At 44.6% G+C, this 26187-nt stretch overlaps 1 protein-coding gene across 1 annotated transcript in view; it reads left to right on the forward strand.

Moving 5' to 3' along the window:
* Nucleotides 1–22987, forward strand: part of LOC144166697 (uncharacterized) — a gene marked incomplete at its 3' end in the record, with an annotated part of 64272 nt that extends 41285 nt beyond the window's left edge. Inside the window, 1 exon segment of the mRNA XM_077696211.1 lies at nt 22871–22987. Coding sequence (XP_077552337.1) covers nt 22871–22987 — 117 coding nt within the window.
* Between the last annotated feature and the right edge of the window lie 3200 nt (nt 22988–26187).

The following is a 26187-nucleotide window of genomic DNA, read 5'->3' on the forward strand; positions in this document are numbered from 1 at the left end:
TGAATCGGTGTTTACGATTGACGGTAATGTTGTCCGTGATTTGTTTGTTGAATCTTCCGCGTTTTTTTAAACAGTGGCATTACCCATCATGAACTATCATTGAGCTGTGAAATCTTAATGCGTATAAATCCCCAGGGCTAGGCATCACCCCAAATTCTTTCTTGCAAAATATCTGCAATAATGTGAAAATTATTTATATGTTGTTTCCTATTTATCTCTAAACGGCTCTTTACCAGATAACTGCCATTGGCTAGAACGAAACCTGTACATAAATCAGGGAAGAGCCTTCATTCAAAACTACCACACTATCCCTATCCCCATTTAACATCACGCATTGGTGTAGAACGTATATAGACAAGCCGATTTCTAACAATTCGAAGAAAATGACCTACTAACCAATCCTAAAACGTATTTCGTGATGGTTTCGACACAGCTGTAGAGCTAGGTCAGACGGTTGAATTTGCGAGCGCAATTTTAAGCGAAGCTGATTACTCCCGGTGTAACCCAGAAAACACCTCGTTTCGTCACTCTGAGATAAATATGAGTGTAGTTGGTCAGTCCTTCAAGCTTATCCAAGGCAGCGCCTCGTGCGTTTCCGCAGGGTAAGCGTCTGATTACTCTTTCTTTACACGGGAAGGGGTGAGGAGAGGACATAGGGGAAAGGTTAGGGGCAAACGCAGCCAAGGTGAAGTCAGCGGCTCGTGCTTTTCCGCAGGGAAAGCGTCTAAGGGGTGAGGAAAGCGGTATAGGGGAAATGGTAAGGGCAAACTCAGCCAAGGTGAAGCCAGCGGCTCGTGCGCTTCCGCAGGGAAAGCGTATTATCACTACTTCTTTCCACTGCAACGGGGTGAGAAGAGGGGCATAGGGGAAATGGTAAGGGCAAACTCAGCCAAGGTGAAGCCAGCGGCTCTTGCGATTCCGCAGGGGAAACGTCTAATCGCTCGTTCGCTCCAAGGGGAGGGTTGCGGAGAGAGAGATAGGGAGGAAAAAGTAAGGACGTTGGCCATCACATTGAATGTCTCATACCTTCCGCTGAAATTCACTGTCACCACTATGTCATGCGCTAAAATGCTTTGCTGGTCATCCATTTTCACATAGTGGCATGGCTCCTAATTTGTTTGAACAAAAGAGGACGAATGTAATGTTTCGGTTATAATAAAAATTTTCAGTAAAGTACCGAACCGAAACGTGTTGTTCAAATTATGGTATATTCTACGCAATAATAAATTACTTGCCAGGATTTCAGGATACCTCTGTAATCGACGTTAATCTCAAGTAAACATACAGATCGCCTTCTAATTGTCTGCCTGTTGACTCTGGGATTCCTCAGGGGCCGGTACTGGGCCCTTGATTGTTTTTATTATACGTATCAATAGCGCATTTTCTGACCTCTCTGGTACATATAAAGTTACACAACGAAGACTGCATGATTCCTGAAATGATCGAAACTCCGCAAAACTAAGTGGAGCCCAATAATACCTTCCAGAAAATACTTTCTTGTCGCAAAGGGCGGGAAGCGTTTATAATTTTTGGTGTGTGTTTATGGGGAAAAATCTCCCATGCGCAATCATTTCTCGCAGTCACAAGGGAAGCACCCCCAAGACACTCGTTAGCCCCGTTACGACGTTGTTTACCTTAACAAGCTGAATTATGGCACGTTCTCAGACTTCCCGGCAGTGATTTCCTTGTTTCCTCGCGTCGCCTCCAGGCTCCAGCTTCTTCCATTTTTTCGAAAGCATGAAGGTTGTCTCGACGAGCCTGCATTATGAGTATGCACTCACTGAAGCTGCAGGCAAACAAGCAACTAAATCATGTCGCGCATGAAACATACGTGGGTGTCCTTTCAGGCAGCCACTCATTGTGAGCAAGCGAACACTCAAGAAAAATTAATTCTTCTAAGCGGCCGCATATGAGAGCCAGCGTTCAAAAAACACGAGCTTCAGAAGGCGGACAAAGCGGTTAATGAATGCGCGCGTTTGTGAATGCGCCCCGGTTCATCAAAAGACGTTCTAAGAAGCGGTGGAGCAGGTGAGTAAAGAAGGGAACGTGGGGTAACAAAAGTGAACAAAAGTGAACAAAAGTGAACATAAATGCCAGAATGAACGAAGAACCTGAGCCGCATGGAAATGGCCTGGGGAAAGAAAATGCGTCGTAAGAGGTGACTCGGAAGGTAAAAAAAGGAAGAGGCGCTGCGGAAAAAGGTATATGAAGACTAGCAGGAAGATGCGGAGGTGGATGGGAGAGGCAGAGGGATGCTAACGAGGCGCGCAGTGTCGGAGCGCTGATTTGCTCGAGCTTGGTTAAGTGCCCCGGCCCCCGTTTTTCGCAGGGGCCGACGTGCGCTGAATTTTTCCACGCCCTTCCTCTCCCCTAGGTCCGAGCAAACTAGTACTATGTCTGCGCAGGGAGGCGCCGGTCATAGCATTTTTGGGGCCTCCGGGCTATGCGGCAGTTTTCACTGCGAAAAAATGCCCGCAAATTTTAGGTTCCCCGTTTCCAATCTTTTTCTCACTTCGCAGTTTATTTCTTCCGAGAGGAGACGCCGCCTTGTTGTCCATTTCGCGGAGAACTCACTTCTTCTCCGCACGCGCGAGCACCGGCCGAAACGACTGCCTAGTCTTGCACGGCCGACACCTTCAAGACAAGCAGAAAGCTTTCTTATTGCCGATCGTTCAAATCAGGTAGATGAAAGTGTTGCAGCTCTTATTGGTTGATATTGGTGCAAGTGACGCCATTCGAGAGGCCACTTCCTAATCAAGTTGCTGGATAGGAGAGGAGACAGTGTGGCTGGTGGCCCCTGGACAAGGGCTGCTTTGTCTAGGGAGCGTTGCCAGGGCCACAAGAGCTGCCCCGTCCATGGCTCATTTGCATAAAGTGACGCGGTGTGGCGCAGAGACCATTACTTGGGTTCGCGTATTTTGTCGCGTTTATTGCGGCTGAGGTTCGGCACTTTAACGAGCCTTAGCTTAGGAAAGCCGCGTCCTCCGCTACCGTCGTCGACTTGCTGCGCACGGCTGCCCTGTGTAGCCTTATGTTTAGTTCGCCCAGGCGTGTGTGCCGAACGGCCGTTGCTGGGATACACTTTTGTGATGCCAGGCTCGTTTAAATCAGTGTCCGGCTGACGATTTACCGAAATATCTCTGAACAAATAAAACAAAATCTTTGTTCCACTTAGGTCTCCTTACGTGCTTTGAATGACAAAGAATTATTGCTTCCCCCGCCGATACGCGAGCAGAATTGAGTTCCCCGGGATATTAATTTATCGTTATTAAGGTGGATAGTCTGTTTTTGGCTATATAAATGGAGAAATATTGGTCTGTCTGTCTGTCTGTGACTCGATTCAGCCAGCCGGCAAAAGTTACGCAATAGTCTTATATTGTCACAGCCCAATCCAAACGTCTAAGTGCGGTGGTTAATGTTCATACTTTTCAGCATTTCATGTTCATACTTCTCAGCATTGTTGAACAAGAACAAGGCATTACGCAGACATAAGACAGAAAATTAATACACAAGGGATATTTACAGTGTTCCTTTACAAAAAAAAATCATCGATGCTTCATTGTTTTGCAAAATGAAATACTACATTCACTGCCAAAAAATATTCACTCCGTCGCCTGCTGTCACTCGCGCCAATATAGCTCCTGGCGGCATTTTAAGAAATCAAGCTGCAATAGTTACGAAAGGTTCCACTAGATAGGTTCCACGTTCTGCTTGAAACGCGCGTGGTGTAGGGCAACCTAGTTTTATGCACGTTGAAGTAGGGCGCTTCGATTCACGCGCGTATCCGCCGTACAGCAGCGCTGGCATCGAAGCACCCGGCCTGAAGCCGTGGAACGCGGTAAACTTAAGTTGACTTCAGCAAATCTTTAGCTTGTGTACCTTGGGAGGAGCACAACGGAAGAGGCACAGCATGAGATGTGAGGGGAAAGCGAAGGGAGGGATTTATTTAGCAAATGACTTTTTGGCAAATGACTATTTATTTAGCAAATGACAAATACTATCGTCTTTTGTTAACATTTGCAACGACAAGACCAGATACGCGGACAATTTTTTAGCATTATATAAACGCAGTTCCATTCACTGCACGCCACAGCTTCTCTAGAATCGGCGTTTCCCGTTGCTGTGGCGCAACTGTTCTCCTGCCGTACCGTCATGTGTTCTAGTTTTGTTTGGTGGTATCCGCCATGGATGGTGAACCACGGATTTCCCCAGGAATGGAATCAACGGGGGGCACCCCAATGGCTGCAGGCAGAGAAGGCTTAAGGCTAGGTAAATCATACAAATTGTTTCTTTTTTAGTCCACTAGTTAAATAATAGACGTCTATTAACCCAATACTCATGCCTGGCACATATGTTTTCCTTTCTAAAACGAAAGTGTTTTATTCCGGGATTCAGGAAGATTTCACGTACGTCATATCCGTTACGAAAATGACGCCAGTACAACGAAGCAAGCGGCCTGTAAAGGATGTACCCCTGCACACGTGGTCTTCTTGCAGGGAAGCAACCTTTAGTACTAAAGAAAACGTTATACCAGAGTCCTTCAATGCTTTTGAAGTACTCCGGTTATAGTTGGGGTTTTAGTGTTTTGTATTTTTACACGAAAGTATTTTATGCTGGGATACACCAAGATTTTACTGACGTCATATCCGTCATGGAAATGACGCCAGTACACCTTTGCCGAAGCGACCCGCCAGCAGGGCGTCGCTCGCCAAGCACACCCACAAAACAGTCGCCGATCCGCTAATCATGCTCAGCTGCAGATTTTGCTGCACATTTCACTTTTGTGTTTTACCGATTGCTATGAAACAGGAATCAACCAAAGTTTTTTTTTATATATACACCTGGGAGGTGGTGTTTTGTATTTAATCTGGAAAAAGACACTCATTTTATTAGAAATTCAGCTTTTAGCGGAAAAGTTTCGTTATCAGTTTGGAAATGACTGATCATTTTTCAACGTATAAAGACATTTTCCAACTTGTTTCCGGGGCCAATTACGAGGGTTACCTTTTTGAAACAATGTTTAGGCAGCACATTAATTACGCAGCACTTATAAAGCGGGCACCGATTGTATTTTGACGCTCACAATTTACTAAAACGCCAGGATTGCTTCTTGTAGCCCTTCGCCTTGCCGAATTGGCAATTTTAAACGTATATGTTGAAAGACCATCTTCAAAAATCAGAGTCGTAAGCAAAGAACGCCCCGAATCAGTGAGGTAACGTGGTATTTCACTACTCCTTTTATTAGGGCTTGACCAAACTGTCCAGGCGTTTAGTACAGGAATCGGCATGAGTAAATTTAGAGATCCAAGGGGGTGTCCACAAAAACTACGCGGTTCTCACACCCCTTAGGTGGGTGTGTAGAGAAATCACTGTGGTAAACAACGCCGTATTTTCTTGCTTCAAGACGGTATAAGGTTTTAGGTTTTATAGACATGGTGCTGGTTGCACCCGAGTTGGAGTATTTGAAGGTCTACGAGCATTCTTGCAAAATATCGAGGAACTATGTTCGAACCAGGTCCCTCCTGCCCTTGGCAACACTTAGAGCGGGAAATGTTTTTTTCTTTTACGAAATCTTTTTATTTTCACAAAGGAAGGCTAAGGGTACGCAGACAAAAGGTACACATAAGTACCTGACTGGGTCCCTGCTCCCTTTGAGAAATTGCATTGCCTGGCTTTTGAAAGGTATTATGTTCCTTTGGGCGACACGGATGCATCTCTGCACGGATACATCGTTAAGCTGTGACCTCGTTAGAGGTAGAGTGCAAAGCAAAACTGACATCTGAATTCTATTCGTGAGGGACTGTGAATTGGTCGTATTGGTGAATATCCGTTCCTAAAGAGCAGTGTAAAGAAAGAAAGGCTCACAACTGATGTAGTTTAGAAAAAAAAAAACACTCCTCTTGTACATATATTTCACTCGTCAACGTGGCGTATAAATCCCAACAAAAACGAAACGAAATGTGTAGTCATGTCCGGAAATAGATTACGCCTGCGCAGACACGCCAGTGATTGAGTTTAGTTTTGTTTTTGTTGGGATTTAGCACCATGTGGGTGACTTAAATATGTGTATGAGCGGTGTCTTCTTCAGAAAAAGTATGGCCACCTTCACAATTGAGATGCAAAGAATGAGGAAACAGCGAAGCTGGTGATCTTCACTAGCGATAATTTTGCTAATCTTAGGTCTGCCCATCTTATAGTAAGTCGAACACTAATTCCGCCGAGAGCACGCCGTCTCTCTCAACTGCGAGAATACCTGCACGCCAGAGCTTACATCATCACTATACGCAGCCAATCCCCGACGCGCGCCTCCCCACCCGAACATCTGCGCCGCGACGCGCCCTCCCCACACCCGCTCCTCGGTTCCTTGCCTGCTCTCCCCTTTCCCTCACACTTCTTGGCCTGGAATGTTCCCCCTGTCCCCTTTGCTGCGCCGATTTTTAGCGACACCCGGCACGACTCTAACTGAAGTTTAAGCAGCTCCTCTGTTAATAACACAGTTGTGAGTGCAGCTCTGACGTCTACGTTTCTTGTCCTTTGTGCCTGTTTTCTTTTCGCCCTGTATATTATGAAAGATTCCTAAGTAGCAGAGAATAGGCTTTTAAAAATTACTCGAAGGGTCAGTTAACAAATCGTTAATATTTAATAAGCACAGGATTTGTTATCATTTATTTAGTTATTTGAGTTGTATAATTATAATGTAATTGATAACAATTAAAATTTCTTTGTTTTCACCAGTGTTTTTACACCGGTGAAAAAAGAGGTCGGAGAAAAAGCTGCAACCATATAGCTTGACAGAGCAACGTCCGCCGACACAGCAATGAGAGACTCGAAGCTTCAGATGCACATTAAAAAATAATTATTCAGGAATATTATACATGAATGATACAGGAATTATACGACGGTAAAAATGACAAATTCGACACAACATGCGGTCTTAAGTTACAATTAGAATGTCAACTTGCTGTCTGCGAAAGTAATTGAGTGTATTGGGAAGTGTATGCTTTGGTAGCAGCTGTCCATAGTAAGTCCATGAGGACGGGGTTCTCCAAGGAGGCCTAAATAAGAGTGCGTATGGAGTGACGGTTAGCTGTAAATGTTCCATGTCTAAAACAGTATCTAGTTTGCTCGTTTGGCAGACCTTTAGTTAAAGGAGTCAGAACATAAGACCACATAATTAACGTGACTTCGCATATTTGTTCGCCGTAAAATAAAAACGAGAGGTAAGGACTCGATAAGAGCTTTTCCGTTGAAATGATTTCATTACACTCTGTTCGTTGGCAGCACTGCGTAACCCTACACAGGCGAAAAAGTACAGAATGGAGCGTCATCAGAGCGGGAATGCCGGTGTAGCGTGAAAGTCGCGGCAGGAGAGAACTAACCCTAACCGTCCTGTGTTAAACATAGTTCAGCGAGCGAACGACTCAACGGGGAGACCAAAACAATAAACACCGGTTTGTTATACGAGACGGAAGGACTTATTGCCATTAGTAGCGTCTCGAGGGATTACCAAGAGAGCGAAATCAACAGCACTGCGATTTTGCTGCACCTAATCCGCGTGGTCTGCGAACTGAACCGTAAATAGGGTTAAGGTATAAGCAAGAGAACGTTCCGTTCTGAGAGGATTGATGTAATCCGATTTCGAAAGCCGCTTCTCGACGGGGGCAGTTCGGCGAGTGTCGTTGCCGGATCTCAGGAGCGTCTGTTTCCTTCTCCCTTTTTTCCCCTCTTAATGCAGCAATGCTAACAAACGAGGGGCCAAAGTTCATGTGGCTGTTTCGGACACTCTACTGAGCGCATGACCGCTGAGTAAGATTTACTAATGATCAAGATCAGAAACGCCCAAAGGGTTCGCGCTTATAGACTACAGTGTTTTCAGAAAACAGCAACGACTTGGGATTCATATTGACAGAAACAGATGTCGCTGTTTCCTTAATACAACAAGCCGCCCTAGTGTGTGAGAGACTAAACGATCGGTTGTCGCTGTGCTTAGCGCGGTGAAGCTTCACTTGAAAGTACCCTTGACCCGCCGCGGTGGCTCAGTGGCTAAGGCGTTGCGCTGCTGAGCACGAGGTCGCGGGTTCGATTCCCGGCCGCGGCGGCCGCTTTTCTGATGGAGGCGAAAAGCAAAAACGCCCGTGTGTTCGAGATTTCGGCGCACGTTAAAGATCCCCAGGTGGTCAAAATTAATCCGGAGCCCTCCACTACGGCGCGCCTCATCGCCTGCGTTGCGTCGGCGCGTTAAACCCTACAATCAATCAATCAAAGTACCCTTGAGTGAACGTTTCTGGTCAACGAACCATTTTGAAATCCCCCGCCAACAGGGTCTTCCAGCAAGTGAAAATAAGCTTCGGTTGAGTGAGTGAAGATGTTTTGCAAAAAGTTTGGGTTTAGCGAGCTCCTACAGTGACAGGTGCGGGCAGTTTCTTATAAGGGTAGTTGTCCGTCTCTGGTAGTCTATTGTGAAAGTATCGTGGCGCCTGTTCTTCGCTTGTATCACTTCAAGTGCCGCGCCGAAAAGAAATTTCTAAAAGAAAACGATTTTACCAACTTGATAATGCCAAAGGTCCACTGCATGCTCCTCTGCTTCCAAAGCGAAAATAATCAGCCACCATTTATTTTTTCAACGTAAACGGGAATATCGTGTGTCTTGTTTCCGTCTTTACCATGTCTTTCAGCGCTGTTCCAAAAGGAAGTTATTAGGGCCTTCTAAGTCCAGGCAGCGGAAAAAAATTTATGATGTCTTGTGATCTCCGCACTACTGGAAACAGCAACGCAAACAAAAATCGAAAAACAAAATGGCGTGCGTAAGCCCCGCCTTTAAGCCTGGAACGCTGCAGCGTTATTGGGTCTCGTTAGCATCGCATTATCATTCGCTTTTCATGCCTTCCTTGAGTAACACACGGCGCCCGCGAGCGGTGAAAACTTTCCACTCCTGCTAGCTCGCCATCTGTTGTGGCAGCGCCTTGTGATGCCGGGGCTTCCAGTATTTGCCGGGAGGTGGCGCTACGGGATTTTTCGGTAGGCCGTTTGGCCTTAGGCGTGCATGGAAAAACAACTAACGAAGCAGTGCAGGAAGATATGGGCTGGGCATCGTTTGAAGTTCAAGAAATATTTTTTCATAGGAGGTTGAGAACAATGAATCAACGTAGGTGGACAGCTAAGGTTTTTAGGTACCTATACTTGAAAAGCGTGGACACGCAGTGCTTAAGAAAGACTAGAAGGCTAATGATGAAATACGGAAAGAACAGTGGAGAATCCAAAACAGCCAAGGCAACCAAAAAAGGGGCAAGGCAGATTGAAACAAATAAATGGAGGGAAAAAATGGAAGCTAAAACGTCGTCAGAGTTGTACAGGCCTGAGAAATTGAACATCAGAAAAGAACATTTCTACGATAATTCCCAGGGCAGTGCTTTGCTTTTTGAGGCAAGAGCAGGTTGCTTGCAAAATAAGATTTTTTTCGGGGAAGTATAAAAAAAATGATGCGGTATGTCTGGTCTGCGGAAAAGAAGCAGAAAGTATGCGGCACATAGTGTTAGAATGCGAGGGTATACCCATCCGAATATACATGAGGGAAATATACGGCTTCTAGAAGACCTAGTATTTAAGGGTAACGTAGAGGAAGTTAACTTCAAGGCTGTCGAGGCGACGAAGACTAGAATGCTCCTGAATGAAAATCAGAGGAGAATATTGCCTAGGGCAGTTAGTTACCACCTGTAACAGTAAAAATAAGTATTCTGTGCATAGTAAGTTTTTTGTGCCTGCCATAATAAGCGCTAGTAATAAAGCAAGAGTATAAAACATAGGCATATTAGTCCTTTTTGGTAAGATGACACGTCATCACACTGCGACAAAGGTGACACCAATAGCAGTCATCACCATCATCATCAATCATCATCATCGTCACAGTCAACGCCCCTGACGACGCCGGCTTTTCTCGCCAGGGACCCAGGGTCCTTAACGATGAGGGTTAAAATACACAGCTGGAGATCCGAACTCATGTTCACATGTATACTTGGCAGACACCCACACGCCGACTCACACAATCCACTCGAAGACGTCGCGTAGATTAATAATGTTTCAAACGAATAATCGCTTCAAACGTTTCACTTCCTAAAGCTCAAACTAATTATTGTAAACAAGCTGTGCATTATTCTGCTGCTTACGAATGGAACTGTTTGCCTCACTTCACAAAAAGTGCTTCAAATATTTTTTTCCTTCAAGAATAGCTTACGTACTTATCTTTAGTCAATTTGAGTTCATTTTGTTCGCTTTTATCCCGTGTTTTGTTTGCTTTTTTTTTACTTTCATTGTGAAATCTCAGTTTTGTAACATCTGTTTTGTCTGTTTCAACATTATACTATAACCACTGTTTGTTAAAGCATTTACTTATTGGTGCTTGTATTATAGGAGGTCCCCCTGCAGTCTTTGACTTCGGGACCTCCTCCTGTATATACCCTTTTTTGTACTTACTTTGGGTTGAATAAAGCACCATGGAATCGAAACAAGTTGCGAACGAAGAATCCAGATTGTTTTGCCCCCCTGCACTACGCCATGTCTTACTGCGAACGTGTGTGATCGGCGCTGTAAGCACCACCTCTAGCTTTTGGATACGTGGTGCCCAAATTAAAGAGGCCTGTGAAACCAGGAACTACCTTTTCGCGATACTTCTTCAACCTTGTTTACGGGATATCAATAAGTATAACCGCATTTTTGTAACGTCATAGTACTGCAAGCTTTATATCAACTCTGTTTATAGCTTTTTCCCCTCCTTCCAATATTCACTTCGCCTCTCGTGATGCGGGATATCACAATGCCCAGTATAGGTTGAGAACGGTTTACGGTTACGCTTGTTACGGCATGTCCAGTAGGTTTCATTTTTGTGCGTCAGGCTATTGGCACAAAAGCCGTAAACCCGCATTTTTATGCCGAAAGTTTGTGGGGTCTTCCTCAACGCCTGAGGTTCAATAATAAGGCGCGTCATCCAAACCCTATATATACCGTATTTACTCGTGTAATGATCGCACTTTTTTTCCCCCAAAACAATGAGGCAAATTTAGGGGTGCGTTTATTACGCGAGGTAAATTTTTCGCCAAAATGTTGCAGTGCAGAAAACGCAAGCAGGGGGCAGCTCAGAATTTTTACGATATGTCTCATGAACATAATAAACATAACATATAAAGACATAATAAAAACTCCAAGGACCACCGCGAACCGCATTGCAAAGTTACTCAAAACACGTTTTCATGAATTACGGAACGCGCCAGAGCGAGTTTGCTGCAGGGTGAGAAAAGGGCGACTAATACCGGATGCTGCTGTCACATTGCAGGACAACAAGACAAGACACGGCTGCTGACGCAGCAAGCTGAGCGCGTTTTTTTTTTTCTTTTTGTCTTGTGGGCCCATTGTGTGCATTTAGGGAGAGTTTCTTCCGCAGCAATAATGAACTCATGCTTTCGGATGTCGCTGATATCGGCAAATCTGCGGCAATAACGTTGGCATGTCATAAATCTAGCTGACCATCGTCAGCTAGATTTGGCGCATATGCGACATATGGCCGCGGCAAGTTCAAGGTGCGATCATTACGGGAGTGCGGTCATTATGACAGTAAATACGGTAAAATTGAGTACAGACGTGTGTGTGTGTACTGAATGTTTTAATGCGAGCTCGCTACGACCACGTGTGCTTACATGGCTGCGAACCCTCACAGACTGTTTGAGCCTGCTGAAATGAATCCCGTGGTGCGCAAAAAGTCACAAGTCATCTCGTCCTACCGATGGAGATGGCCAGCGAAGCTGTGAGAAGCCGAGCTGCTAGTTTTGTCCCCTACGCCACGTTCCTTCTTTGTGTTGTTTGCTGCTTCGTTCCAACAAGCGGTGTTCACGGGATCGGTAGCTGGCTGTGGACGTGTTCGCTCAGTATCCTTGAACCGATTGTGCTTCAGACGTTAGCATGGTCTTCTTCTCCCCTAAGGCCAATAGGGAGGCGTCGTTTTTTTTTTTTTTAATTTGAGCGGCACGTGAGATGGTGTGTCATGTTGGTCTGTTCTTGATTTGTATTTTTTTCTTGGTTTGTGGTTTCGCATTCGCGTCCACCTCTTTCTGCACACGAACGCCCCGAAAAGGCTTGATCACTGAGACGCTAACAGATTTGCCGTAAAGCCAGCTTTTACAAAAAATTAAAACCGTTCCACTCAATGTGAACGCTGTCGGAAGTGCAGAGCAGTGATTCGCCATAATGGGCTGCCGCGCCGTTATCCGGTCACTGCTGCCACACAATGCATTTCCAATTTCCCGCATTCGCAATGGTCGCGCGCCCCCTGCCTGAAACTGCGCCAGCGGGAGTTCTATTCTGTTTGTGCTTGCTTTAATTTCTTATACTGGAGCGGTTTTGCGTCATTTTGAACGCGCATTTTTTTTCGTGCGTGGCTGGAGCCTTTCTGTGGCATTTCGAACGCGCCATTTTTTTCTTGCGCGGCCGCTTTTTTCGCTTACTATCGTAAAAACCAACCCAACGAGCAGTCCAAACTGAATGAACGCAAGCGCTGCCGTTTTTTATTTATTTTAGGTATTTAATACATACTGCAGACCATGTTTAGGTCCAAGAAAGGGGGACACATGAACATAACATGAAAAAAAAAACAATAATAAAAAAAACAATACAAGCAAACAATGCACTTATACAGGGGGTAATTTATTCCACTCTATTATCGCACGCGACAAAAAAAGAGTATTTAAAGGTGTCAGCAGCAGAAAAATATGGGACGAAAGCGTATGGGTTGCGCTGCCTAGTAGGTCTTGTTGACTACGGTGACAAGAACAGTGATGGGTCAATCGACAGTCCACTTTTGATGAGTGAGGAAAGGAAATCAAGGCGGAAGCACTTCTCCTGGTTTCAAGGGCTGGGATATTGTTAGTAATCATTATTTGTGACGAAGAATCAGTGCGCGAGTATTTAGAGTAAGTGAACCTTACAGCTTCTCTCTGAATTCTTTAAATTTTACGGATATTGTGATTGGGGTAGGGGCCGCAAACTATACACGCATATTTGAGCTTAGGTCTAATATACACGCACTTTGCCTACCTGCAGTTTTCTTTGCGCTAAGCAACGGAGAGATTGAGGACAATCGCCAGCGCTTCACGAGATTCGAACGGTTAGAACTCATTTTAAGAGCGAATGCTCTTTATAAGCGACCCCAAACCATCCACCGCCGGCGTCGGCGGCGGCGGCGGCGGCGTTGGCGTCCGCAGTGCTCCTCTATATTTGAAAAAGAAACAGCATCCGGCGCCAGGTTTCGATCCGAGGACTTTGCGGGCCGCAGCCCGACGCTCTACCGACCAAGCTACGGACGCGACGGTGATATCAGTCTTAGACGCGCCTTATATCTTTAACGCATTCAAACTACGTCGTCAGCGGCGTGCGTTGGCGACTCAGCAGCGTTATAGCGGCTTGATAACTGCGTGGTGTACACGTGATACTACAAACCCGATGGAAGAGATGGAAGAGAAGGCGGCGAGGCGGTGGGCTGCGGGGGCCGAGCGCAAGCGCCGCAAGCGGGCCGACAACCGTGCATTCGCACTTTCACATTCTCCCCCTCGGGGAAATGCGGGGGAATTTTTTTTGAAACCGCGCGGTTTTCGAAGCCTCAGCGTGAGATCCTGACAACGGTACATCAGGTTCTACTTGGGTCCGTTATCTCGCTGCACCGCCTCATTCTGGCAGTCACATCGACCGTTAGTGAGCTACGACGGCAAGGCGAGCCCATAAAGTGCTCTGCACTTAAAACCTAAAAGCGGGGAGAGGGGGAGAAAGAGGAAGGGGGTAGGAAGGGCTGGGCGTACTTCGGGCATCGGCTTCGGAAGTGGACGGGCGCGATAGAAGCAGCGAGTTGTGGAGCGCCCCAAGCAAGATTATAGGAGTCTTTTTCCCATTCAGCAAGATTATAGGATGGCGAAGTTCATCTAGTATCAGCGGAGTGTACATATCGCGTGGCTTTTGCCAAAGGGAATCTGAGAACCCTGCCGCGGGCGTCAATAGGTGATTTCGATTTCCGTTTACGTAGGGGTAACAACGACGGGCGAGATCAGACTCGCAAACCCTTCCCGCATAGAGGGGGTTCCCTCAAATTTTAAACAATGCTTTTTTTAAAATTGTAGGCTTTCTGAGTTAGCATAATACATTTCTTTTACAGTGCAATACCGGCTGTGGCAGGTACCGAAAATTGGCTGTGCTTGTTTATTAGCAAGAATTAGGCAATGAACTACATTGATCAGGTTTTTGGGGCAAATGATATTGTAACAAACTGTAGACAGGTGATAAATACAGTCAGCCGAATTATTAAACGCCTCAAATCTGGTTTATGATTTCAAAAAGCTCGGCAAAGCGGACCCTCGAACACGCTGGCTTTCTGGCTCATTTGCACTGTCTTGGTAAGACTACTAAACTGCGCAAAATTAACAGGATGCTAATTTTTGATCACTGCAACGGGGCTTCTCACCCAGAATGAATGGTTCGGGGCAAGCCAATGTAACTTATGAGCTTAGCTTCTGTGGTCATGCTTTGTGCTTGGCCATGTTTTGAGAGCATAATAACGATGAGCACTATCATATCACTGCTTACTTGATAAACGTTTGTTTCTGCAAAAAAATAATCATGTTGTGTAGACACAAGGGGCAACTTTAGACAAGGAAGGAACAGGCGTACTATGTAAACATACTATGTTCACCTCAAAGAAGTCGTCGGTTTTGAGGACAAGTTCACGTTGAACACTATTATATCACGTTGGTTTCTGCAAAAGATATTCATGTCGTGTGGACACAAGCGGCAATGTTAGACAAGTGAGTAGCAGGCATACTATGTAACTACACTATGTTCACTTTGAAGGGGTCGTCATGTAATTACATCGCCTTGAAGGAAATTTACCTCCCTTAATTTTAGTTTTTTTTCCGTTTACTCGAATAAACATTCTTGCGGAATTTTTATTTACAAACCAAAACTGCAGGAAAGGAAACAAAAGTATACAAACTAAACAGCTTGGCGGCGTCCGTACTCCGTAAATGGCATTGGGTTCAGAAGTATGTATACATATGGTTGTTCGTTTTCGGGTTTTATATTTTTTTAAAGTCGGGGTAAAAATCGGGCGCTATTTTTCAAACTGAACATTGGGGAGAAATCGGGGTTTTTGTACAAATATTCTGAAATTCGTTTTTTTCTGGCTTATATCAACAGATGTACTAATACACTCAGTTTATTTTATCACGAAGTATGACGAGCTGCTCGACTCTAACGCGTCAAAATTGGCGTTCTTTTGAAGCTAGTAATCTAGGGGACATCAGGGTTTTCTAGAAAATATTCTCCGATATTTGCGCTTGTTTGGAAATGAGTCAGTAATGATAAGAGTAACGAGCATTGATAACTTCTAGGAAGTAAGCAGTTTATTCACGAAAATCTGCTCGTACATGTTTTTACACATCCTCGTGTACATAGGTCATCTGCATGCGCAACATGCCGGTCTCCGTTTGATACCTGTCCGATTGTTGAACAGATCTCAGCTGAAAGAGCCTTTTCTCGACATCACGCCTTGTATTAACTAGGCCCAACAAGGTCAGTGCCGCATTTTCCAGCCTGGGGTAGAAAGCCGTAGAGTCATGCCAATACTCAATGAGTTCAAATCAATTTTGTGGGGCTTGCTTCCAGCAAGTACTGGTTGAGAACAGCGGACTGTCATCCCACGATTGTGCAGATCACTGCTTTGAAAAGGTCTATTCCGGGAGAAATCGGGTTCAAACCGATTCTCCTGAAACATGTTCGGGGTGTGAAAATCGGGTACAATTGGGTTTTGCACGAAAACGAACAACCCTGTGTATATAAAAAGAAGCAAAAAATGTGGCTGTTGGGGTTAAATAAGCAGCACGGTCTGACGAATATGCAGGCTGACGTTGAAAGCAAATACATTATGACTCCTTAATAAAAAAAATGCTTCCATGCGGCATCCTTTTAAATGAAACAAGCGTTACGTTAACTCCAGCAGAAAGGCTAGCTATTCGCCCAAGACACATAACGTGCCCTGTTCTTTACTTGAGCTAGAACTTATCTTTCAGTGTCTGCTTCAGGAGGAAAAGATAAACGTGTGTGCATGTTGATTGATTGACTGTAGGGTTTAACGCGCCGACGCAACGCAGGCGATGAGGTGCGCCGCAGTGGAGTGCTCCGGATTGATTTTGACCACCTGGGGATCGTTAATCTGCGCCGAAATTTCTTACATACGGGCGTTTTTGCTTTCCGCCGCCATTAGAAAAGTGGCCGCCGCGGCCGGGTATCGAACCCGCGACCTCGTGGTCAGCAGCAGAACGTCTTAGCCACTGAGCTACCGCGGCGGTTGTGTGTGCATGTGCGTTTGTCGTCTTGCCAGCAACGTCTCTACGTTAAGCCCGTAAGGGGGAGCTGGATATAACGCACGGTTCTAGGGCTGAACTAGATAAAAAGTTTTGCGTTAAACGAGATATACTGCAGTTAAAGTAATAAACCAGAGCATCAGGGGTTCGTCTAGTTTAGTAGCTGCCCCAATATTGCGTAATCTTCGTAAGTTCTAATTGCTTATTTCTGTCCGGATGCCAGCCAGAGGAGAGATTTTGTGACCGTTGCATGTTTTACCATTTTAAAAGTACCTGCTCCTGAAAGTATATTTGGTCTTAACGTGCTAACCACGATTAAGGAGACTAAAGAAGTGTATCTGTAACGCAGCTCCTACAAAACCACTTAGCAGAAACCTTTGTCTCATTTAAAGACAAAAGTTTCAGGACCATATTTCCGTGTCAAAAAGGTTGAACTGACAATGTTTATGCAAAGATTAATTGACGTGGCCGGTCAAAAATTGTTTTTTCTCTTGTCCGCAGCAGAACACTCATGCGAGTACAACGTTTACAGACCGTTTCATGTAAAATTATTCATTCAATAAAAACCACCCTCACCTACTTCTTGGACTGAGAAATGCTATTAAACGTTCATGTAAGTAAATATTTGTTGCTTCTACCCCTTTGGAGAAATACGTGAAAGTGGGTTTTCTGGCCTCATAGATTCTACGTGGAACGATCGATAAACGTCGCAGTGGCGTTGGTTTTCTGGTGGCGGCAGCGAAATATTCTATCGATTCACACTTTCAATGATGTTCTCTAGGAGTTCCTGCTAGTACGCCTTCGCATACAAAGCAAGTTCACTCGATACGACATTGCCGCCGACGCTGGCGGAACACCGTCCCAACGCTCAAGTTGTGTTGAAAAGTAAATCACCACTATTGAACGTCTAACAAGCTGCGTTCGTTGCAGCGTTGTTTTAGCCGCTTCTTCCCATGGAAGCCTAACGAGATGTCAAAAAGCTGAGAGAAATTCCATACTTTTTTCCGTATGGTCGTCCCAGGGGATTAGTTTTGAAAAGGTAAAAGGGGGGAAAGCTTTGTCATCAACTTTGACCTTTTACTCTCACGGTCTTGCTGAGGGAATCCGAAGCTTTGGTTGGTATTTGAGCTTTCGGGTTCTGCGAAGAAGTGCGACCGAAAAAAAAAATTGGAGCAGGTAGCTACCCCAGGCCTCGTCAGATATGAACAAAAAGGTTTGTAGTGAACTTAAAGGCATTTTCTCTCGCAAAATTGGGCCGAAGTGTCAACCACCAGAAAGAAGAAATGCGCCCTCAGAAATAAAAAACAAAAAAAAAACATGGCGCATACAAGCTTGAAATACGTGCATAAATGTAAACATTGTATAGCAATTCCCGCTACACACACATATAATAAAGCAGTATTCTTGTGTAAAATTTTTATGCCATCACCAATGTAATCAGTGTCGCCATTGGCGAATCATTTTTTGTTTTCCTGAGAATGTGGTCGAGTAATTTGGGAGTTGGTGGCAAACGACTGCTGCCGCATTCGGTGTGGAATTTAGGGGTCCAAGGAGATCATCGCTGTGCATGGTAGCAGCAACTCCAGCGTCGTAAATTTAGTACCCTCTCCTGCAATCAGTATGCTATAACTCCCTGTTCTTTGTACTGTTTACGGCAACAAATATATATCTTTTGTTCAAAATTGGAAATATTCTGTAAATTAAAAAAAAGAAGTTTTCTCTGGTAATTTTGACTAGCACTTTTCTGTGAAGTAAGGTTCTGCACCTTTTCTTCAATACCAAGATTTGAGCAGCCGTTTTCTCTTTTGTTTGAAGCTAACCTTCCGAACAAGTAAATATTTTTCTCTGCCTCGACAGGCACTAAATAGAAACATTGGTAACAGGCCGTGAACCTTCTTATAGGCAAAATTACAACCACAGATTGGAAGAAAAGATTCATCTTCAAGCGTTTCACAAACCTTCTCCGAAACACTTATCTGTGCGGTGTCCAAATCAAATGTTCTTGAAAATTTACTCCTTCTGCTGTTTCGTTCGCTATTTTACCGCCTGCAATAGGGACCGACGTCCAAACAGGAGTTGTCAGCAAGAAGCTCAGCGCACAGAAGTAGCCGAAACGATGGTTAATTTCACCACCACGGCGTCCTCCCCTTTCGTTCCCCACCCCACAGCGCTCTGTGCGAACTGCGAGCAAATTATGTCAGCGTATGGCCATTGTAGAGAAAACAAGTATAGCGCGAACCAGGGCACGGCAAATGCGAGCGCGGAAGCGCGTTCCAAGTCAGCTCGAAGCAGAAGCCATTAACGGAACGATCTCCCTCCAACGTCCCCTGCTTTTTTGTCCCGTACGAGCTATAACTCCAATTAACGTGCGACGGGGCGCTAAAATGAGGTAGGGAGAAAGTGTCGGGGGTGTTGGTTAGCTCGGACGCGTGGGCTCGGCTCCAGTGCGCCACAGGAACAGTGTTGGGGAAGAGGGAGGTGGAAACGTGCCTCTGGAGGACTGGGTGATAACACCCTTTGTGCCTCAAGGTCTCGTTCTATCCCCTCTTCTTTTTATTTCGTTCTTTCGGTGGCGAGTGTTCGCGCACTAGTATTTTCGCGTGGTCTCTGGCATCTAATAAACGCAGCGGCCTAGAGTTGTCTGCTCCTGTCCCCCTCGCTGTAATTTTTCCCGCTGTTGTTGCTCGGTGTTGTTTGACTTTGGGCTGAGTCGTGAGCTCTCCCTCTAATTTAATTTTGCGGTGGTTGGGCGCGCGGAGATTAAACGCAGCCAAATTGTCTGACGCCTAAGTGTGTGGGCCTGCACGTGAGTCGTTAGGTTGGGTATAATTAGGTAGACCCTGTACTTTACGCCTGCTTGGACAAAGAAATGAAGGAGGAGGGATAACTCGAAAACTTTTATGCGTGTAGAAACCTGCTGGCGCTTCGGCTAACTATAATGGCCAGATATTTAGGCCTGACGAGAATCCATTGATACGTCTTATTTGTTTTGTTGTCTCGGTTACTTCGCCGAAGCTACAGGTAGCCTGTGTATGGCTGAGAGCACGTAAAGTCTCTTTCAGAACGGTAGAGGCCTGTCATCAATCAATCAATCAATCAATCAATCAATCAATCAATCAATCAATCAATCAATCAATCAATCAATCAATCAATCAATCAATCAATCAATCAATCAATCAATGAAATGACTTTCAATTTGCACTGACAAACAACAACTGTAATCATCAATTTATCAATTATTAATATTTTTCGCCAGCTGGAGAATTCTTACCGGCATCGAAAAACTTGCAAGCTGTGGCGGACTTAGCAGCGGAATGCATTGCTAACTGTTAATAACATTACTAACAGGTCTGTCTGGGTTTGCTTTGCCACTATGCAAGAAAGCAGTGGTATGCTATGTGACGTTACTGCCGTTCAGCCATTGAATCCTAAATTACAGGACACGTCATAGCAGGAGAGCGGAACTAAGAAAATTAATGAACCGCCACGAAGTTATATACTGATATGCAAAAATCACTGGTGCCTTAGGAGCTGGTTTTGGTGCGCGCAAGGCGAAACCAGGCTCCAAAAAAGCCTATTCTAATGCAAAAGCATTATATGCGTCACGCGTCGGGAAATCCGGCCTTTGTGACATTAGATGGCCGGAAAAAAATCTCTGTGACGTCGTATAACTAAACAAGACCGTTGACGGGGCGACATGCAAAAGCAATAAATGCGTCACGAGTCGGAAAATCCGGTGTTTTTGACATAAGATGGGGGGGAAAATCTATGTGACGTCATGTAATTAAACACGACCGTTGCGGGTACGACAATTACACCTAGGGACGTTCGGTGAGAAGCAAGTGACGGAATCGCTACTGTATGGCTACGCTGCACGCAAGTGTTTGTTTGGAGGTACTTAAATATCAGCGAAAGGGTGATTAGAGGAGAAATAAATTCCTCGGGGCACTTCGTCTGCTTACGTGCTTTGCGTGCGAAAGTAATATGGCTTCCTCTGGCGACACGCTACGGCTACATCGCTTGTGTCTCGTGCTTATTAGGAAGCCACCAAGTCGCAGATTTGCAGCTTCTCAGTACTGATTTACGGAGGGATTCAGGTTTGGTAACCAAAGAAGGAGAAGAAGCAAAAGCAAACGAAGGAAGGGGTCAAAACACGATAGGACAGTAGATAAATCCAGGCAACCAAACTTCTGTCGTTTCTACTAAGGTTTCCTTGATTTAGGATGCATCACTGAATTGTCTGATGTGTTTGAGTAGTTTGCCGTCTGTAAAGGTTGTGCTACCATGATACAGCGATGTTTATTTGGAGTTAGAGCCATGCTGTGTGTAGGCTGGATCGCAAGCCACCGCGTGTGATTTTTGAAACGATGTGGGAGTTTTTCTATTGCTTTTGTTTTCTATTATTGTTTTTACTTCCAGAAAAAAAGAGTTTTGTGATCTACTGCTCTTGGCTATTGTATTTCTTATTTTGTACGCAGTAATTACTGTTTTGATATCTAAACTTGTGATGCATTCTTTTGCCATTGCATTCGCACTTCAGCAATTATTCCTATATTGCCGCCTCGTTGCGTTGTAAGGGCCATATGACCATCAAGCTGCCCAGACAGCTTTTCTCCACTGTCCTACACACTCGAACTAGACAAAAGAAAATCTTGAATCATGTCCTTTGCATCACCTAAGCAATTGCAGAATGCTTCCTCGTGATTGTATTTTTTAATGGCTCGCGCTGGCTCAAATCTCAAGTCATGAATATGCATGTTCAAACAGCTTAAATATGCATAGCAGCCATTTAGTATTCTGGTCAGCCTAATGCCCTCCGAATATTCAACGTGCCATTGAAGTGAGAACCGCCCGTAGAAATACCCAGGGGCGAAGCAAAAAAAAATATTACAATTACGAACTATCAACTCAATTTCTTGTTAATGTCATTTACCCATGTAATCCATCCAGTCTGGCGCAGTTTCAGACAGCCGCATACCCGAGATATCAGTGTTGTCTACGTTTAGTTCTCTCTTCGTTTGCATTTCAATTAGGCGCCGGCAGTGTGCTCACACTCGTGCGGGAATAAGCACACGGGAAGAATTTCCAAGATTTTCTGTCCCATCTCTGGCCACGCTGCTTCCTGACCGTCTGCGTAATCCTCAGAAGACTTCGCCGGGACGTACAGCGCCTTAATTCTGGCGCTCAGGTGGAAAAAAAGAAAAGGAGTAGATAACAGTTAGGTCATTCGCTAAATCGGGAGTGTCTGCTATACATGCTTTTTTTGTAAATTCATCGAGGCGGTTAAGCATACTCTTGCGCAAGAAAGGAGTCGCCGTACTTCGCAGGAGCTTAGTAGTGGTACTAGGCAGCTTCAATAATTGGAAGAACAGGGGTATACGCGGTCGGATAAATGTTTCGCCAGCTAGAGCATACGTCGTATGGGCGAGCGATAAAATTGCGAAATCTGACGCCATAAGGCTTATTAAGACTTTAATAACTTAGCCCCGCGTGGTGGCGCAGCGCCAGTTTATTTATGGCCGTAGATATTCGGCAGCGATAAAGCGAGAAAGTGGGGGCGGAAGATAAGAAACAGGAACTTTCCTGTAATGAGCGATTTCAACACGCAAGATAGATGGAGATTGAGAGCTTCTCCGTAGCACTCGGCCTTTTGTTCGTCGTACGCTTATTTGTTACCCAACACTCCTCTAGATTTCAAGGTGAGAGATGTACTTTGTTGTACTTATGTACAACAAAGTACATTCTTATGTTGTACTTATGTACTTATGCTGTTCTGGTGCACTTTGGAGTGACTATTTTTTTATTTGTCCCTTTTGAAGAAGAGAAAAGGTTATTCGAAGGAACAGTGCAACAACCGCGGCGAAATCGAGTTCCTAGGCGGCTAAAAATGTTTATGAAATGTGCATGCAATGAACACCATTTGTGACTGCCCGGTTAACCTTCAGGGGCTTTAGTGCCAACAGTGAGTGAGTGAGTGAGTGAGTGAGTGAGTGAGTGAGTGAGTGAGTGAGTGAGTGAGTGAGTGAGTGAGTGAGTGAGTGAGTGAGTGAGTGAGTGAGTGAGTGAGTGAGTGAGTCAGTGAGTCAGTTTAGCCGGGTTTTATTAGCTCAGATTAAATCGAGACAAGTCTAGTCAGGTCCGACTTAGGTCCAAGACAAGTCAGACGAATGTCAAGTCAAGTGAAGCCTAGTCAAGTAAATTCAAGTCAAGCCAGTCGAAATTGCGTCGCAGCGTTAATTAGCCGTAAAATTGCCGTTGCAATGGCAGGAAGCATGGTCGGTACATCTATCGCGTTGGGCCCTTCTGACAAAACTTCCTTTCATCGCTGTAGGATTACTCGTTGCAGATCTAAAAAGCTTCATGAAACGTTAAGGTATTTAGCCTCGCGATTTGTCTCTTTGTTCATTTATTTTGTACTATCACGTGAAAACTTCTCCAGTTCAAGGAGTGACCACAAATATTTCATTTTCCACCCGCAGGTGAATGTCGAGTGGACGGCCCGTGCCAGCAGATGTGCTTCGATCTGCACGACGGGACGTTCGAATGCGGCTGCACAGCTGGCTACCGGCTATCCACTAACGGCTACGGCTGCCAACGTATGTCAACTTCTTTTTCTGTGACTGATATCTTTCCAGCGGCCACTGAAACAGCTCCTCAGAAGGGATCATTCATATTTTTCAAAACGCAGTCGTCTAAGTTTTATTAAGCAACACAGTAACCCCTATCGGGCGATCAGTCGGGTGAGCGCTAAATCTCCCATACTCGTCACAATATTTTACCGCCGTCTACGCGTCGTTACCCTGTAGTTGTTCAGGAACGTTTAATGTGGTCTTAACAAAACCAAGCAACGCGGCCTTACGCAATTGAACAGGAACTAGTCTCGGTTGAGTTGACTGAGGACAACCTGATGCGCCCGAGAAAGAAGTTCGGTGTACCTAGGCAGAAAGAGTGCTCCTGTGGGATGGCAACGTTTAGGATATCTACCCTTCAAATCAGTCCTATAAAGGTTCAATGAGTGCATGTGTGAAGGGTGCCAAACCGCCAGTAAGGAGTGGCGTCTTGAGTTACTTAAAATACTAGTATCTAAATGTTATTTAACCTATTACCAATCAATCAATCAATCAATCAATCAATCAATCAATCAATCAATCAATCAATCAATCAATCAATCAATCAATCAATCAATCAATCAATCAATCAATCAATCATTTAATTAACTCTTAGTCCTTCAGAAACTGGTCATAATTGCAGAAAATCTGATGGACTTCAAAGCTTCTACATTTTTCTCCGAACAGAGCATAAAGGTAATCATTTGTCGATACAGGAATTCAAATGCTGTGGCCCTTGGCTTAGTAATAAACTGGTAAATAAACAAAAACAAAAAAAATGATATTCAATGTGATTCTGTTTCAGGCGGCCTTTACAACTCCGGATATGCTCCGGAGGAGTGTTTATTTTTGGCCTTGCTCAATGGTATTAAATACGTGACTGCGACACTGAGGCGTCTTTAGTGTACGCGAACTGTCGACGCCCAGTGGTCAGCACCGGAGATAATTTTTGCTTTGAGATACCGGGAGCATCAAAATCACATTTCCGGAATGTTTGATCCCTCTCCATCTGAGATGTTTTGTGCGCAATTCCGAATATATATGGGACTGGGTTGTCATGATTAACACGAATAAAATTGTGGTATTGAAGCCGGTGATCATAACTGTCACGTTCTGCCGCATGTTTCCATGGTTTAGGTTATGGTGCAGTGAGTGAGTGAGTGAATAAGTTATATTTGTTACACTCACCTTTTAAGGTGTACCCAGCCTTGCAATGTGTGCTGGACAATGCTCCGCCCGTGCAGCATCTTGTTTAAACAGAATGCTGCAAATCACCACAACCCCTTTAAAAGCTATACAGCCAGACACAATATATGTCTCGTAGAAAGCAGCTGTCCGTTCGGGAATAGTACTTCCTACAAAGAGGCATGCGGGCGGCTCTCCTTCGAGGTATTATTTGTTTATTTGTTAAAATACTCTCAAAGCCAGATGGCGTTGCAGAAAGGAGTGGGTGACAATTTATACAGCATCAGTACAGGCGTTTTGAACAATGTGCGATCCGGAATGATGGCGATGGAGGCGGGGAGGTTGTTCCAGTAGTCTCAGGTCTTGCGCATGAATGAACAAAAGTAGGGGTTTACAAGGCAGTAGGGTACGCCTACTTTGTACTGGTGGTCGTTACGTGCCTAGCTATTGCAGGTAGCCGAAATGAGATCCTGCTTTAGAATGGGCTTACTAAACTAAATCATTTAAAAAAGGACGAACTCCAAATTTTCTTGCTAGTAGATAGGTCACCGAGTTTAAGAGCAGATTTCATTGACAAGATGCTAGCGGCTCGAGAGTATAGTTTGTGACAATTACTCAAGCCCCGCGGTTCGAATGACTTGCAAAAATAAAGACAAGATCACCGCATGACGGTTCAAGATAGATAATGCATATTCTATTTTTGACGTGACAAGCGTTTTATATACTAAGAGCTCAAAAAACAATGGAGCAAGAGAAAAATTACGGTGTAAGAAGACAACCATGCGATTAGCATTATTGGCAACCTAAATATGTCCATGCCATTGCTGAATAATGCTAATGTGCAGTCCAAGGTACTGATAAGAAGAGGCAGAAAAGAATTGCACGTTTCGAAGTTCGTACAGGAATAGGCCAGAGAATTTACACTGTTTTACATCAGAAGAAACTCATTATTTTACATTTGTTAACTTTGAGTTGCATAAGCCAGTTATTGCACCGAGAAGGTGCGGTATTAATGGTAAGTTGAAGGAATACGGAGCCGTCTGGGTTAGTTATGTATCGGTAAATTACGCTATCTTCTCCAATAAGTATAATCCTCGAAGAAATTTTGTTAGTAATATCACCAATGTAAATTAGGAAGAAAAACCTATGACAGAGGAATCAACCTAACACAGAACCTTGTGGTACTCCCGATGTTACATGTTGCATGGGTAAGTCGCAATTTGCAGCCCTTACATATTGTGTTCGACTAATAATAAAAAAACCCTCTATCCACTTGAATGAACAGCTGCATATGTTAAGAAAACTTAGTTCTAACTATAGACGTTGGTGTGAAACGGAGTCGAACGTTTTTTTTTTTTGAAAATACAGAAAAATACAGTCGACAATGGCATCCCGGTCTGTTATGAATAATAAATCAGTTTACGTAACATACCGGGATGCGATTGTTCAAACAATAATGTTTAAATCAGTTAGTTAAACAAAACTGAACGCTCTACACCATGTTTTGGACAGTCGATGAAAAAATGTGTGATGTCTCCCTCTTGCACCACAAGTTGGACACAAGGGCGATGAGACAAAATTAAGCTTCTAAACCCACGCTGCGTTTATGCTGAATCCATTCGGATGCCCAGCACACGTCTTCTCTGTTCATTTTTTTGTTAACGTAAGGTTGGCAACGTCGACGGAAAAGGTTCCTGAGATGGTCGGTAATTGCTTATTAAAATGAAATGTTTTATTCCCGGATACACCAAGATTCCACATACGCCATATTCGTCACGCAGGTGACGCCAGTACAACGAAGCAAGCGACCTGTAAAGGGTGCACCCCTGAACGTAGGGTCTTCTTGCGGGAAAGCAACATTGAGTACTAAAGACACCGTTATACTTAGTGTTGTTCGTTTTTGGGGTTTTATATTTTAACACGAATGTGTTTCATGCCGCGATACCCCAAGATTTCACTGACGTCATATCCATCACGGAAATGACGCCAGTACATCTTTGCCG

Source organism: Haemaphysalis longicornis, unplaced genomic scaffold, assembly GCF_048455015.1.
Source record: "Haemaphysalis longicornis isolate Haplotype H1 unplaced genomic scaffold, Haemaphysalis longicornis Haplotype H1 scaffold_184, whole genome shotgun sequence".
NCBI classification, from domain to species: Eukaryota; Metazoa; Arthropoda; class Arachnida; order Ixodida; family Ixodidae; genus Haemaphysalis; species Haemaphysalis longicornis.